We start from the raw sequence: 14,306 nt of genomic DNA on the forward strand, positions 1-14,306 counted from the left end.
CAGGGATGGATCGCTCCTCCACTGAATCAATGTCTTGGAAGATCACATAATGATTCATTAGTATTCTACATAAGATGACCAAATTAGCATAGTATAACGTTCCATAAAAAAACACCACCTCATTCCGTATTTTAACACCATCTGCTCTCATTTGCTCACGAATGATTGAGATCAAATGATTGGCATGCAGACGCATTTGGGACATTTCACTGGTAAAACGTTAAGAATGATTGTTCACGATTGACAGTGATGATGCCATGGCCTATTGTGAAATTAGGTATGCCTTACTTGGTGTTTGAGGGAATTAAAAATATTAAATGTTCTTGAGATAATGCATATTCAATAGACTTCATGCATATTCTCGAATGATATTCAATAGGCTATCTATCGGTACAAACTTTGAGAAATGATGGTGTCATTTACATTGTGTGGCTGCCAAATGTTTTTATACATGTAGGCTACTGTCCCGTGAATATCCTGCAAAATCATCTCGTTGTCCCTCATCTCATGATTGTTTTGAAGTGGAAACCCTATAGAATACTTATTGTGTGGGGCCACCATGGCCACATCTGAAATGGCATCCTATTCCCTATATGGTGCAATACATTTCCAGACGCATCCTGTGTAGTGCACTACAACAAAGGGCTGACTGTACAAAGAGATGTTTTCCAGATGTCTAGAACTCTAGAGAAGTTTCTACACATAGACTTAGAACTCCAATTATGTGGTTCCACAGCTCTTTGGTTACTAGTCCATGATAGAGATCCAAGGAGATACATACGGGTTATCCTTTTAGATACCTACCAACCCAAACTGCGAAATCTTCTTAATTGGCATCAATACCCATGATTCGTTGACCCAGGTTGTGTCCCAAATGGCAAATGGTACCCTATCCCCTATATAGTGCACTATTTTTGACCAGAATCCAATGGGCAAAAGTAGTGCACTAAATAGGGAACAGGGTGCCATTTAGGATGCAGTGCTAGGTTTGTTTATAGTTTGCCTTGCTGCTATCATACATTTGCCACTCAAATAAATCCAACAAAAAAACTCCCAAAATCCAAAGAGTTACATAGTCCGACATGGGTCCTGATCAGAGTGCGAATTATAACACAACATTTCACGGGACCTCCTATTTAAAAATGTTTTAAAAAACTAATATGGGCCTAATAGTAAAGAAATGTATGCCTATTTTAACAGGAAACATGTACTACCTTTTAATGTGGCATGAACACAACCAGTCATGACGTTGTCATTAGGCCTACACTCTTATAGCTTGAATTAATTGATACATCTTGCTGGCAAATGGACATTTTGGAACAAAAGTGGCTGAAATAAGGGACGTAAAAACCAACAAGCTAACACAGTGACACGTCAGAGTTAGACGTTCATCCATGTTTCTCAAACTTCAAATTTCGAAGTTGTTCCAAGGGTCAAATTTCTAAATGTTTGGTTACTTCTCTATCATGCCTAGGTTAAGTTTAGGCATGAACTCCAACTGGTTAAGGTAAGGGTTAAGGATTGGGATAGGCTTAAAACAAAAATATAAAAAAATACTTTATATCACTGGATTTGAACATGAAACCAGAGGCAGATGCTTGTGCCTATCCACCATCCCTGTCCACAACACCTACTTGAAGGTAACAGCACTCACTGTTGTCCCTAGTGGCCAGTTTTTATGTCATCAACCAACGTCCTCAGACATGGATGGACATCGAATACTGACCTGCCTGTCATTGCCGTGGGAAACTGAGGGCTCAGTTGAAACAATGTTGCAAGTTTGATAGCTGGCTGGACCCAGTCGATACAATGTTGCAAGTTTGCTAGCGAAAGCTCAAGACAGACAGGAGAGCGGCAGACAGGCAGAGTAGTATGAATGCGGTTGAAAGAACCTGAACTGTCACTGGTTTAAACAATGACAGAGATCGTTCGTTTAAGCTTTTATTTAAAAATGTACAACTGTAACAGTACAAAATTGCATTTTAAACAAATAGGAGAATGGTTTAATTAAAGTTTGACTTTTGTTGCATTAAGGGGAGCTCATGCTTCCCCTCATTTCGAATCTTGATCTATCAGTAATCCCTTCTGCAGCTTAGACTGTCATTTTATTTAGGTTAAAAGTTGGTTGACAAAAAAAATCCAAAATTCCTGTACGTTGATGAGTTTTTGCAAATCCAATTAATCTTCTACATTGATTAAACATCATCAAAAGAAAAAACATTGCATTTCTTTGTGGAAATGTTGTAGAAACAACGTTGATTCAACCAGTTGGTGCCCAGTGGGACAGAACAGTACGATATATTTGGATACTCTATCTGTGTATCCACAAGTATTCAAATACTCCCTATACACAATATTTAAAACTATTAAAGGTCAAATAAATATGTTACAATATACTGTTTGTATGCATCTTTAAGTAGTTCCTCTACTTATTCCAGTAAACTGTCAGTTTCATATTCTGTAGCTGAATAGATATCAATAAACAACAATAGCCAACAGATAGATGTCTTCAATACCAATAGAACACATCAATTGTTACCATCCTTCTTCATGCTACATTAGACTCTGTGGGCGCTATACAACAACCACTCTCTACAGAAAAGTGTAATCAAACGAACATCCTTTAGCGGGATGCAGGGCTGAAAAAAGTCGGTATAAAAGAAATAGTGCCTACACACTCATAAGCTATACCACGTGCCTTTAATAACCACACAATGTTTATGTTTGAGAAGAGACCCCAGCTAGTACATTTGGTTCCTTGGAAGTTGTGGTAAAGTATGTTTTTGGTTTCACATTGGTTGTGGGAATTAAGTCATACGTTTCCTGACCGGTAAACGTTACGAGAACAGAAGTGAAGTGAAGGTTTATTTTGGGGTTTCAGGAGGTTCTGAGAATGTTTTACTCTGGTTCCTTGAAAGTATTCCTGGGAGGTTTCTTTAACGCTCTGAGAATGGAAATTCTAGGTTATTTCAAGGTTTTTTAATAACTTCCTTAAAACGTTCACTGGATGTGACTTTTCCTACTGGGCAGAAACTTGTTGAATCAATGATGTTTCCAAGTCATTTAAAAAAAAATGTCTATGTGATGATGTTGAATCAATTGGATTTTCAAAAAGTCAACAGAAGGGAATTTCGTTTTTTTCCCCACCAAACTTTTAACCTAAATCCAATGACATTGTGAATTGTTTTGTTGATTTTGCAATAGTTGACAAGTGGGTTACTTGCACAGATAGGACACATGGAAATACATTTCCTTATGCATTAATCATGCAAACACATTTATTTTTCATTGTGACACGGCATCAGTGAGATTCGAACCTATAATCTATCCATGGAATTAGTCCACCACACCACCAGGATGGAGCTAGCATGCCATAATTTTTACGCTTACAAATCTGTTCATTTTAGTTTATTCAAACTGACCCCATTTCAATTTAAACGAACACTCAGACCAGGTGTGGCCAATTAGTGGGCGCAGGCAACGCACCTGAACACACTTAACAAGATTGAGGATAAAGATAATTTTGGTGATGCTGAGAATGGAATGTATGTTATTAAATAACATTACTAGAACGTTCTCTGAACATTACAAAAGTTGTGGTTTCTATGAAAAGTTTTTTTTAACGTTCTCGGAACAATTTGAGAACATGACTTTAAATGGAACCAGGAGGAAACCTGTAGTAAAATGTTATGCCTGAAGTACTGAAATTCCCAACGAAGAACGTTGTTTCTTAACAAAGTTAAAAAAAAATTAACATTCCCAATGTCAAACCAGTTGGAGAACATTCCTAGAACATGACCAAAATTGAAATGAAATGTAACCATGTTTGAACTTTTAGGAAACATTCTGTTAAAGTAATGAAGTACCAAGAAAATATAATTTTCTTGTCAAGTTCCTTAAAAGTGCTGAGAATGTTCCAAACTATCCTGCACCATTCCCAGAAAGTTGTGGAAAAGTTGTATGCAAAATAAACATAGGACAATTACTCTCTCACCAAGCTCTAAGAAACATATGGTTTTCAGAACATTATGTGCTAGTTGGGAAAACGTTACCTAAAAATGGCCTGGCATTAATCAAAGGATTTTGAGAAAATATCACAAAATAGGAATACGCCGGTATGATGTACATTTAGCCAATGTTCAAGCAAAATGATAGTTCACAGCAATTCTGCCACGGCCCTAGAGGGAGCTCGACACACACCTACACGCACGCACACACAAATAACATGCAACAATGTATCTGTTTTCTAAAATGTCTTAAATACACACTGACATTTTTTCAGTCAATATGCTTCAAACAGACAGCACAATAACTCAGCAAAGATGGCCCTATAGCTGGTGCAACAGATACTATGACAGATAAGTGTCATAGCTGCATATCTATCTAGGGGGATATAACCAATTGGGATTGAGTGGTATAATTGTTCCCTTGTGCTAATGAAACCATTGGCCAGTCTTCTCTCTCTTTTTTGGCTGTGTTTGGACTCTAAGGGACCAGGGTGTCCTAGGGCTGTGTTCTTCTCTGAAGGCCCAAGCACTGCAGACAAAACAAGGACTGGCTTCAGCCAACATGTCCTTTTCGTAACACTTTATATGGCCACAGGCACACAGTTGGTAGCTGAAAATGTTCCAGCAATAAGGGCACCACCAGCCTTCTTCTAATAACCAAACCAGCAGGAGCTGGGGGTATGAAGTGTGACCTGAAGGAAGCGTGTATATGTGGTGTGTGTTTGTGCGTGTTCAGGGTAGCATAAACAGTAAAGGAGGAACACTGTGAGATGCCTTAGGTACAGAGCGTACACACACACACACACACACACACACACACACACACACACACACACACACACACACACACACACACACACACACACACACACACACACACACACACACACACACACACACACAGATCTAAGAAAAATGTTCCCCTTAGGGACCAGCCTTTTGAGTGATCAGTATGACTGTGGTAAAATACTAGAGCAGGCGCTCTCAAATGATCTCTCTCACATGCTGACCAAACCGGCCACGTTGCGTGCGCAAGTGTTGAGAGAAATAAATGTAGACATACATGTTATTCAATAATTTCATCAAAACTGCTCACGCACGTCATCTGCATAGCCAGGCACTAAAATAGAACTTGGTTTTATTTGGCGCGGCAAGTCATGCCTCTCCCATCTCCGCCTTGGTTTTTAGGATCATACAAACCCACGTGAGTGATTGAAAGATGAAGCAGGTCCACACTCCAGCCTAGTTGATGGAGGTCATGAGCCTTAATGCCGGTTGTCAACAGTCATATAAAATCCAAAGAGGAATGAATGAGGAGAGATGAATCAAAGAAAACATACTAGGTTTTCCCTTTTACCTTTTGATTCATTGTCGGAGTAGAGAACACACGATTTTGTGGGACTCAAAATGGGTACAAAATTCTACAAAGATCCAGCAGATAGAAGGACCATATGGATTTCAGTTACAATAGCAACCCAATGTTCATATCCCAGGACAAATGATTTAGCAACAGCTAGCTAGGTAAAAGTCCACAAATTCTCTCTCTCTGTGTGTGTGCGTAGACATTCACAGCAATTTTCATAGGCTCATAGACACAGGAGAGATTCTAATAGGAGTGTGGCGAGCAGAAGTACAAAAGGCAGTGTCTTAAGTGAAAGTGAAGAGACTAAAATCAGTAAAAAAAGGAGGGTGGATGTGCTCCAGACTTTGAGAACAGCACCTAAATACATGATAAGAGACAGCAGTTATGGGACACAACCTCCCCCATAACAAGTTGAGATGTGCAAACTTATTCACTATAACAACTCCCTTTTCAGAGATAAATTAAATAATGGTGATAAAATAGTTGCAAAGACAATATGCCACAGGAAACACATCCATTTGAATTTGCAATATTGGACCACATTATACTGTAAATGGGGTGGAAGGGCAGCCAATGACTGGGGGGCAGAAGGAAGATGTGCTATTATTGTAGCAGGCCATGAGAATTCACACTCATCTGTAGGTTATATAGTATGAATCCTCTAACCTAATACGCACGCACACGCACCCACACCCACACACAAACCTTGACATGGTGATCTGTATGGTCATCTGTACCAACATCCTAGGCAGTGAGGTGGGGGAGTTGTCGTGCACTACTCTCTAGTAACTAGGACGTATCTACGAGAACTGTAGGGCAGTAGTTGAGGGTTAAAAGTAGTGCACTTGTCTTCATGGTAACTAGGGTCTTTGACTGTCCCACTAGCCATGGGGCAGGCTGGTGGTAGTACACTAGTTTCCATGGTAACAAGGGTGTGCGAATGCCACGCTACAACCAAAGTAGGGGGTTTGGGGGTAACTGTCTCTGGAATATGTCCATGACAAAAACAAGGGGGATTGGCTGCCCCTATCACATCCTCTTGATCACGTGACGCGACCTCGCTCTCTCCTCTTCATGCCATCTTCCTTGCCGTCTCCACATCCTGGCACTCGACGGCGGAGAGAGCGATCAGCATCTGCGCGGCGTAGTAGGTGGCCATGATAACGGCGCGTGAGTGCGGCACAGGGAAGCAGAACTTGTTAACGGCAATAGTGAGGTCGGAGACCATGAAGAGTACAGCGCCCAGACATGCCGACATCTTGGTCCAGGTCCACAGGTCATTGGCCAACTGGAGGCCGGCCACAGCCCGCCAGCCCATGAAGCCGATCAGGGCGATATAGACCCCCACCAGGTAGGTGAAGGGGCCTGAGAGGTAGGGGTAGAGCAGGGCGTAGCTCACGGCCGAAATGGCGCCAATCACCAGGCCGGCAAGCGGGTTCAGGGGCTTCATACCGAAGGCCGAGGAGTAGAGGATGTGGGAGATGGCAAACATCAGCAAACCTGTGGAATACAGAAAATAGTATATATATAACTTACTGTTATATTGCCTTTTTTGTTATAAAATCTGAGCTTGGAGCTCCAGAGTACTGATGGTTTTCTGTTATACCTGACAATTAATTGCAGCCACCTGGTGTCCAAGGTATAAATCAATCCTTGATTAGAGGGAAATAATGTGGATCAGGCTTCGAGGCCCAGATTAGAATTTGCCTGATATAGTATATACACACACATTCAGGTACACACAGGAGGTAGGGAAATCACAAGTAGGGAAGACATTAAGCATGGGGCATGCCTAAATTGTCTAAAGTACCTTCCTCTCCTCCATCTGCGCTGATCTAAACAAACTGGATAGCTGAGAGTAGCAAGAGGGAAAGGAGACCGTATATCTGCTTCTGAAATGGCACCCTTTTCTCTGTATAATGTACTATTACAAGGGAATAGGGTGCCATTTTATATGCAACCCAGTAGAGGAAGCCACCTTCAATTGCTGAAAAGGACTGTAGGCATCAGTGGTCGAGTTCCTGCCTGACTACATTGCAGTCAGGGATGGCTCTAGAATTTTGTAATTTGGTTAGAGGACCCCCCCTTACGGCAAAACATTTTAGTGACCCCCCTCTGCAGTATACAGAAAATTAGATGATTTAAAGTAAATTTCCTGTAATCCTACCAGGGTTTGGGCTCAATTCAGAATTGAATTCAGAATGCCTCATAAATTCTAATTCAATTCTTGAATTTAAATTGAAGTAGTAACATTGCAAACATTTTATCCAAATTTGACGCAGAAAAACGAATCAATGCTTTTGTCACTTCTAGATTAGACTACTGCACTCACTCTACTATGCCGTTCGGCCATCGCTCATCCATATATTTATATGTATATATTCTTATTCATTCCTTTACACTTGTGTGTATAAGATAGTTGTTGTGAAATTGTTAGATTACTTGTTAGATATTACTGCATGGTTGGAACTAGAAGCACAAGCATTTCGCTACACTTGCATTACCATTACCATAACCATATGTGTGAGACCAATAAAATTTGATTTGATTTGAAATGAAAACTGCAAAAAATTTGAAAGAAATTACATTTGTGTCCTGAATACAAAGCATTCTGTTTGGGGCAAATCCAATACAACACATCAATCATGATGGTGGCTGTATTATGTTATGGGTATGCTTGTCATCGGCAAGAATGAAAAAGAATAGAGATAAACATATCAAAATCCTAGAGGAAAACTTTCCAACAGACACTGGGAGACAAATTCAACTTTCTGCATGACAATAACCTGAAACACAAGGCAGAATATACACTGTAGTTGCTTATCAAGACGACATGGAATGTTCCTGTTACAGTTTTGACTTAAATCAACTTGAAAATCTATGGCAAGACTTGAAAATAGCAATCTAGTGATCTAGTGATCACAGCATGAAGAATTGAAAAAATGATAATGGGCAAATGTAGCACAATCCAGGTGTGCTAAGTTCTTAGCGACTTAACCAGAAAGACTTGTAGCTGTAATCGCTGCCAAAGGTGATTCTAACATACATTGACTCAGGGGGTGTGAATACTTATGTAAATGAGATATTTCTGTATTTAATTTCCAATATATTTGCAAAAATGTCAACAACAACAAAAAAGTAATTTGTCATCATGGGGTATTGTGTTTAGATGGGTGAGAAAAGGTATACATCTAATCCATTTTGAATTCAGGCTATAACACCATTTTTTGGGGAGTAAGTCAAGGGGTATGAAAACTTTCTGAAGGCACTGAACATGCTGGCAAATGTTCTGATCAGTGCTAAAAATTAGACACTTGACAAGATGATCATGAGCAGCACTCACCTCAACGTAGCTAACATGTCCACAGCCTAATTGTAGCCTAACCAATATCCAAATGGAGATTCAGTGAAAAGAAAAATTAGACATTGATTGAGTCCCCACGCTTGTCTCAAAGCAGCGAGAAACAGCACTGAAATAGTTGAACGCTATTACTTCAAATGTATTAAAACAATTAGATGACTTTGGGAGTTTCAGTAAGCAACAAATTGATGCTTTCAATTACATTAGCCTAGTTTATTCCAATATTTTCATAATTCGGTGATATTTATTCCCACAGTAATTCTTTATGGATCCATCCAGTTGTGTTTAAGAAAACAGTGCATGTGGTGGGATATGCGAAGACATGGGTGAAGTGACATGCCTCGCAAAGTTTCTAACTGTCAGGAATGGTAATGGTAGTGGTAATGGGCGCTGCCTAGCAACCATCAAGAGCTTAAGAGCGTAGTGCGTGCCAATGCCGCCTCAGCATCATGGCTACATTTCATACTAAGCCGTAGGCAGAACTTTACCATAAACATGACTAAGTCATGACTAAGTCGGTTGGCGGAAATGTAGAGGCTTTGTCACCGGCAATACATTTCATATAAAGAAAATCCGGTAAAAAGTTGGAGGAATGCTAAAGTTGGCAGAAAAACATATTGGTTTGAAAGGTGTAGATGTAAGGCTAAAACTTCCTCCCACCAAAACAGGCAGAAATTTCAGGCTGTCTTTTCAAACAGCTGTTACAATAAAAGGACATTATCATAATTTTCACAATTTCACAGTATTATTCCAAACTCATAGTGTGGAAATATATATAAAACACAGGGAAAAAAAACACATTTGACTGTACTGGGCCTTTAAATAAGTGCATGGGACATATGAAAATTTCACATGCTCCCAAATATTAAAATGAGCCCCTGCCTCTAGCTGGGCTTGGTCTGGGCTAGCCTGTGTTGGGCTGGCATGGGATTAGTGTGGGCTAGCCTGTGCCCACCTTGCCCACTGAATACCTACATGGGGCCAATTGGGGTCCTGTTTGCTGGGTCTTTACCCTATTTGTTAAATGTGTTAAATTTGTACCTTTGAAACAAAGTCAGATATACAACGTTATATCCACCATCGGAAAAGACAATAGGCTGGCCAGTACCTCCCGCTGGAAAGTACACTGAACTAAAATAAAAACGCAACATTTAACAATGTCAAAGATTTTCCTGAGTTACAGTTCATATAAGGAAATCAGTCAATTTAATTTAAATGTAAATGTATACATTCATTAGGCCCTAAACTATGGATTTCACATGACTGGGAATACTTTTTTTTTTAAAAGGTGGGGGGGGCATGGATCAGAAAACCAGTCAGTATCTGGTGTGACCACCATTTGCCTCATGCTGTGCGACACTTCTCCTTCACATAGAGTTGATCAGGCTGTTGATTGTCGCCTGTGGAATGTTGTCCCACTCCTCTTCATTATCTATCTTCGCAGCTGACATATGGAACTGTTTTAAGATGGTCATACCATGGATCATTTAGCTATTTGTTTTTTAATTTTAGGGCCCCTTCATCTGTCCCAAACTTGTTTTATAAAATGTATTTGACAAAATATTGAATTTGGCCTTTACTACTATAGCCCATAGAAACGCATTGAATAACGCATTCATGAAATGGCAAAAAAAGAAGAGTGAAAAAACCCATAAGGAATAAGATTTTGAAGTGTCTGTCCTATATCTAGAAGATACAGTGCATTCGGGAAAGTATTCAGACCCCTTCACTATTTCCACATTTTGTTATGTTACAGCCTTATTCTAAAATTGATTAAGTAAAACATTTTCCTCATCAATATCCCAAAATGACAAAACGAAAACATTTTTGTACATTTCTTAATAAAAAATGTAAAAGATAAATATCTTATTTAAGTATTCAGACCCTTTGCTATGAGACTCGAAAGGGAGCTCAAGTGCATCCTGTTCCCATTGATCAATTGATTGGAAATTATTTGGAAAGACACACACCTGTCTATATAAAGGTCTCACAGATGATAGTGCATGTCAGAGCAAAAACCAAGCCATGAGGTCAAAGGAATTGTCCGTAGAGCTTCGAGACAGGATTGTGTCGAGGCACAGATCTGGGGAAGGGTACCAAAACATTTCTGCAGCATTGAAGGTGCCCAAGAACACAGTGGCCTCCATCATTCTTAAATGGAAGAAGTTTGGAACCACCAAGACTCTTTCGAGAGCTGGCAGCCTGGCCAAATTGAGCAATTGGGGGTGAAGGGCTTTGGTCAGGGAGGTGACCAAGAACCTAATGGTCACTCTGACAGAGCTCCAGAGTTCCTCTGTGGAGATGGGAGAACCTTCCAGAAGGACAACCATCTCTGCAGCACTCCACCAATCCGGCCTTGATGGTAGAGTGGCCAGACAGAAGCCACTCCTTAGTAAAAGGCAAATGACAGCCCGCTTGGAATTTGCCAGAAGGCACCTAAAGGACTCTTGACCATGAGAAACAAAATGCTCTGGTCTGATTAAATCAAGATTGAACTCTTTGGCCTGAATGCCAAGCTTCACATTTGGAGGAAACCAAGCACCACTCATCACCTGGCCAATAACATCCCTACGGTGAAGCATGGTGACAGCATCAGGATATGGGGATGTTTTTCAGGGGCAGGGACTGGGAGACTAGTCAGGATTGAGGGAAAGCCAAGACAACGCAGGAGTGGCTTCAGGACAAGTCTTTGAATGTCCTTGAGAGGCCCAACCTTTAATCGCTGCAAAAGGTGCTTCAACAAAGTACTGAGTAAAGGGTCTGAATACTTATGTTCATGTAATATTTGATATAATAAATGAGCAAAAATGTCTAAAAACCTGTTTTTGCTTAGTCATTATGGGGTATTGTGTGTAGATTGATGAGGGGGAAAAATTGAATCAATTTTAGAATAAGGCTGTAATGTAACAAAATGGAAAAAAGTGAAGCGGTCTGAATAGTTTCCGAATGCACTGTATAAGAAAGCTCAGGAAATTATTATTTTATTTAAAAAAATGTACACATATTGAACCACTTTATTGGGTAGGCACAAAACTTCCACCATACTTCCATTCATTTTTTTAACCGGTACCGGTTACCTTCAGATGAGTCCAGTGACACTTGTGGGAGGTCATAGACCCAAACGGAGAACACCATGGTGTTCGTGAGACTCTCCCCTTTCCTCAGTGGGTTCACATTAGTTTGTAACCCAAATCCTTTGGATGCTACAAAACACAAGTTGGCACACTGAGGGTAACCAACTTTGGACGAGTCCCCTGACACTTGTGGTGGTCGTAGAGCAAAATGGAGACCAACCTTGATGTTTGTGAGAGTGGTCATGTTTTTTTGTAGGCCAAACGGTTCGGACGCTACAGACGTTTTGGTGAGAAGGCCAAATTACAGGATGTCTCATGGTTTGACAAACACCACTAGCTCTGAAACCTTCCACCACAGATGCAGAAGTGTGTTGGATTGAGACACATCCAATTAAGAAAAACTGATATCTCTAGCTTAAACTGACTGATTTTGATGGGGATGTTTTATATGTTACTTAGATTGTCGCATCGGTGCTAAATTTCTAATTTCAGCTCATGAAAATGGGACCAACATTTCACATGTTGTGTAAAGATAAGTGAGATTTTTTTTTTTAAGAAAGTTGGTAACTCAAACTTAACGTTGAGGTGACGTACAGGTATGTGCCCAGAGGGTAATGTGCTATCTTAAGAATTATTATTGAGGGATCTCCACTTTAAAACGAAATGGGTTAACTACTGCAATTTTTATTCCAAAGGGTACGTTTAACACAGCAAATTTGACCACATTTGTATCAATGTAATCCTATTTCATCAATGATGCTATAGTGACCTATAGTTGAAGTCTGAAGTTAACATACACCTTAGCCAAATACATTTAAACTCAGTTTTTCACAATTCCTGACATTTAATACAAGTAAAAATTCCCTGTCTTAGGTCAGTTAGGATCACCACTTTATTTTAAGAATGTGAAATGTCAGAATAATGATTTATTTCAGCTTTTATTTCTTTCATCACATTCCCAGTGGGTCAGAAGCTTGCATACACTCAATTAGCATTTGGTAGCATTGCCTTTAAATTGTTTAACTTGGGTCAAATGTTTCAGGTAGCCTTCCACAAGCTTCCCATAATAAGTTGGGTGAATGTTGGCCCATTCCTCCTGACAGAGCTGGTATAACTGAGTCAGGTTTGTAGGCCTCCTTGATTGCACACGCTTTTTCAGTTCTGCCCACAAATTTTTTATAGGATTGAGTTCAGGGCTTTGTGATGGCCACTCCAATACCTTGACTTTGTTGTCCTTAAGCCATTTTGCCACAACTTTGGAACTATGTTTGAGGCCATTGTCCATTTGGAAGATCCATTTGGGACCAAGCTTTAAATTCCTGACTGATGTCTTGAGATGTTGCTTCAATATATCCACATAATTTTCTTGCCTCGTGATGCCATCTATTTTGTGAGGTGCACCAGATCCTCCTGCAGCAAAGCACCCCAACAACATGATGCTGCCACCCCCGTGCTTCACGGTTGGGATGGTGTTCTTCGGCTTGCAAGCCTCCCCCTTTTTCCTCCAAACATAACGATGGTCATTATGGCCGAACAGTTCATTTTTGTTTCATCAGACCACAGGACATTTCCCCAAAAAGTACGATCTTTGTCCCCATGTGCAGTTGCAAACCGTAGTCTGGCTTTTTATGGCGGTTTTGGAGCAGTGGCTTCTTCTTTGCTGAGCAGCCTTTTAGGTTATGTCGATATAGAACTCTCTTTAATGTGAATATAGATACTTTTGTACCTGTTTCCTCCAGCATCTTCGCAAGGTGCTTTGCTGTTGTTCTAAGATTGATTTGCACTTTTCACACCAAAGTACTTTCATCTCTAGGATACAGAACGCATCTCCTTCCTGAGCAGTATGACGGCTGCGTGTTCCCATGGTGTTTATACTTGCGTGCTATTGTTTGTACAGATGAACGTGGTACCTTCAGGCATTTGGAAATTGCTCCCAAGGATGAACCAGACTTGTGGAGGTCTATAATTGTCTTTCAGAGGCCTTGGCTGATTTCTTTTGAATTTCCCATGATGTCAAGCGAAGAGACACTAAGTGTATGTAAACTTCCGACTTCAACTTTATATAGGAGTTGCAAAAAGTAATCAACAGCTATTGTTTCAATTTAACCAAGGATTCAACTAAAAAGAGACAATACTTATAGGCTTCGGTTCATTTCAAATTGAATTCCAGTATGTCTACAAGTTGTGGAATGTGGCCATAATGCCGTTTATCAACTTCCCCCAGAGCCAGATGAACTTGTGGATACCATTTTTATCCCTCTATGTCCAGTATGAAGGCAGTTAGAGGTAGTTTTGCAACCCAATGCTAACTAGCATTAGCGCAATGAATGGAATTCTATGGTATCTGCTTGCATGCTAGCAAATACTATAGACTTCCAGTCATTATGCTAATGATATTATACACCAGCTACCAACTTCCTTCAATCTGCACGCAGAGACATAAAAATGGTATCCACGATTGCCAAAATCCCGAAGTATCCCTTTAGTAATTGATATGTTGT

At 40.2% G+C, this 14,306-nt stretch overlaps 1 protein-coding gene across 1 annotated transcript in view; it reads right to left on the reverse strand.

Annotated features, from left to right (window-relative positions):
- Positions 1–1,928: 1,928 nt before the first annotated feature.
- LOC139367889 (transmembrane protein 86A) overlaps positions 1,929–14,306 on the reverse strand; it is a 43,203-nt gene continuing 30,825 nt past the window's right edge. The window contains exon 3 of the mRNA XM_071106260.1: positions 1,929–6,870. Coding sequence (XP_070962361.1) covers positions 6,443–6,870 — 428 coding nt within the window. The 3' untranslated portion in view covers positions 1,929–6,442. The remainder of the gene's footprint in view (positions 6,871–14,306) is intronic.

The sequence above is a fragment of the Oncorhynchus clarkii genome, chromosome 2, assembly GCF_045791955.1.
Source record: "Oncorhynchus clarkii lewisi isolate Uvic-CL-2024 chromosome 2, UVic_Ocla_1.0, whole genome shotgun sequence".
Lineage (NCBI taxonomy): Eukaryota > Metazoa > Chordata > Actinopteri > Salmoniformes > Salmonidae > Oncorhynchus > Oncorhynchus clarkii.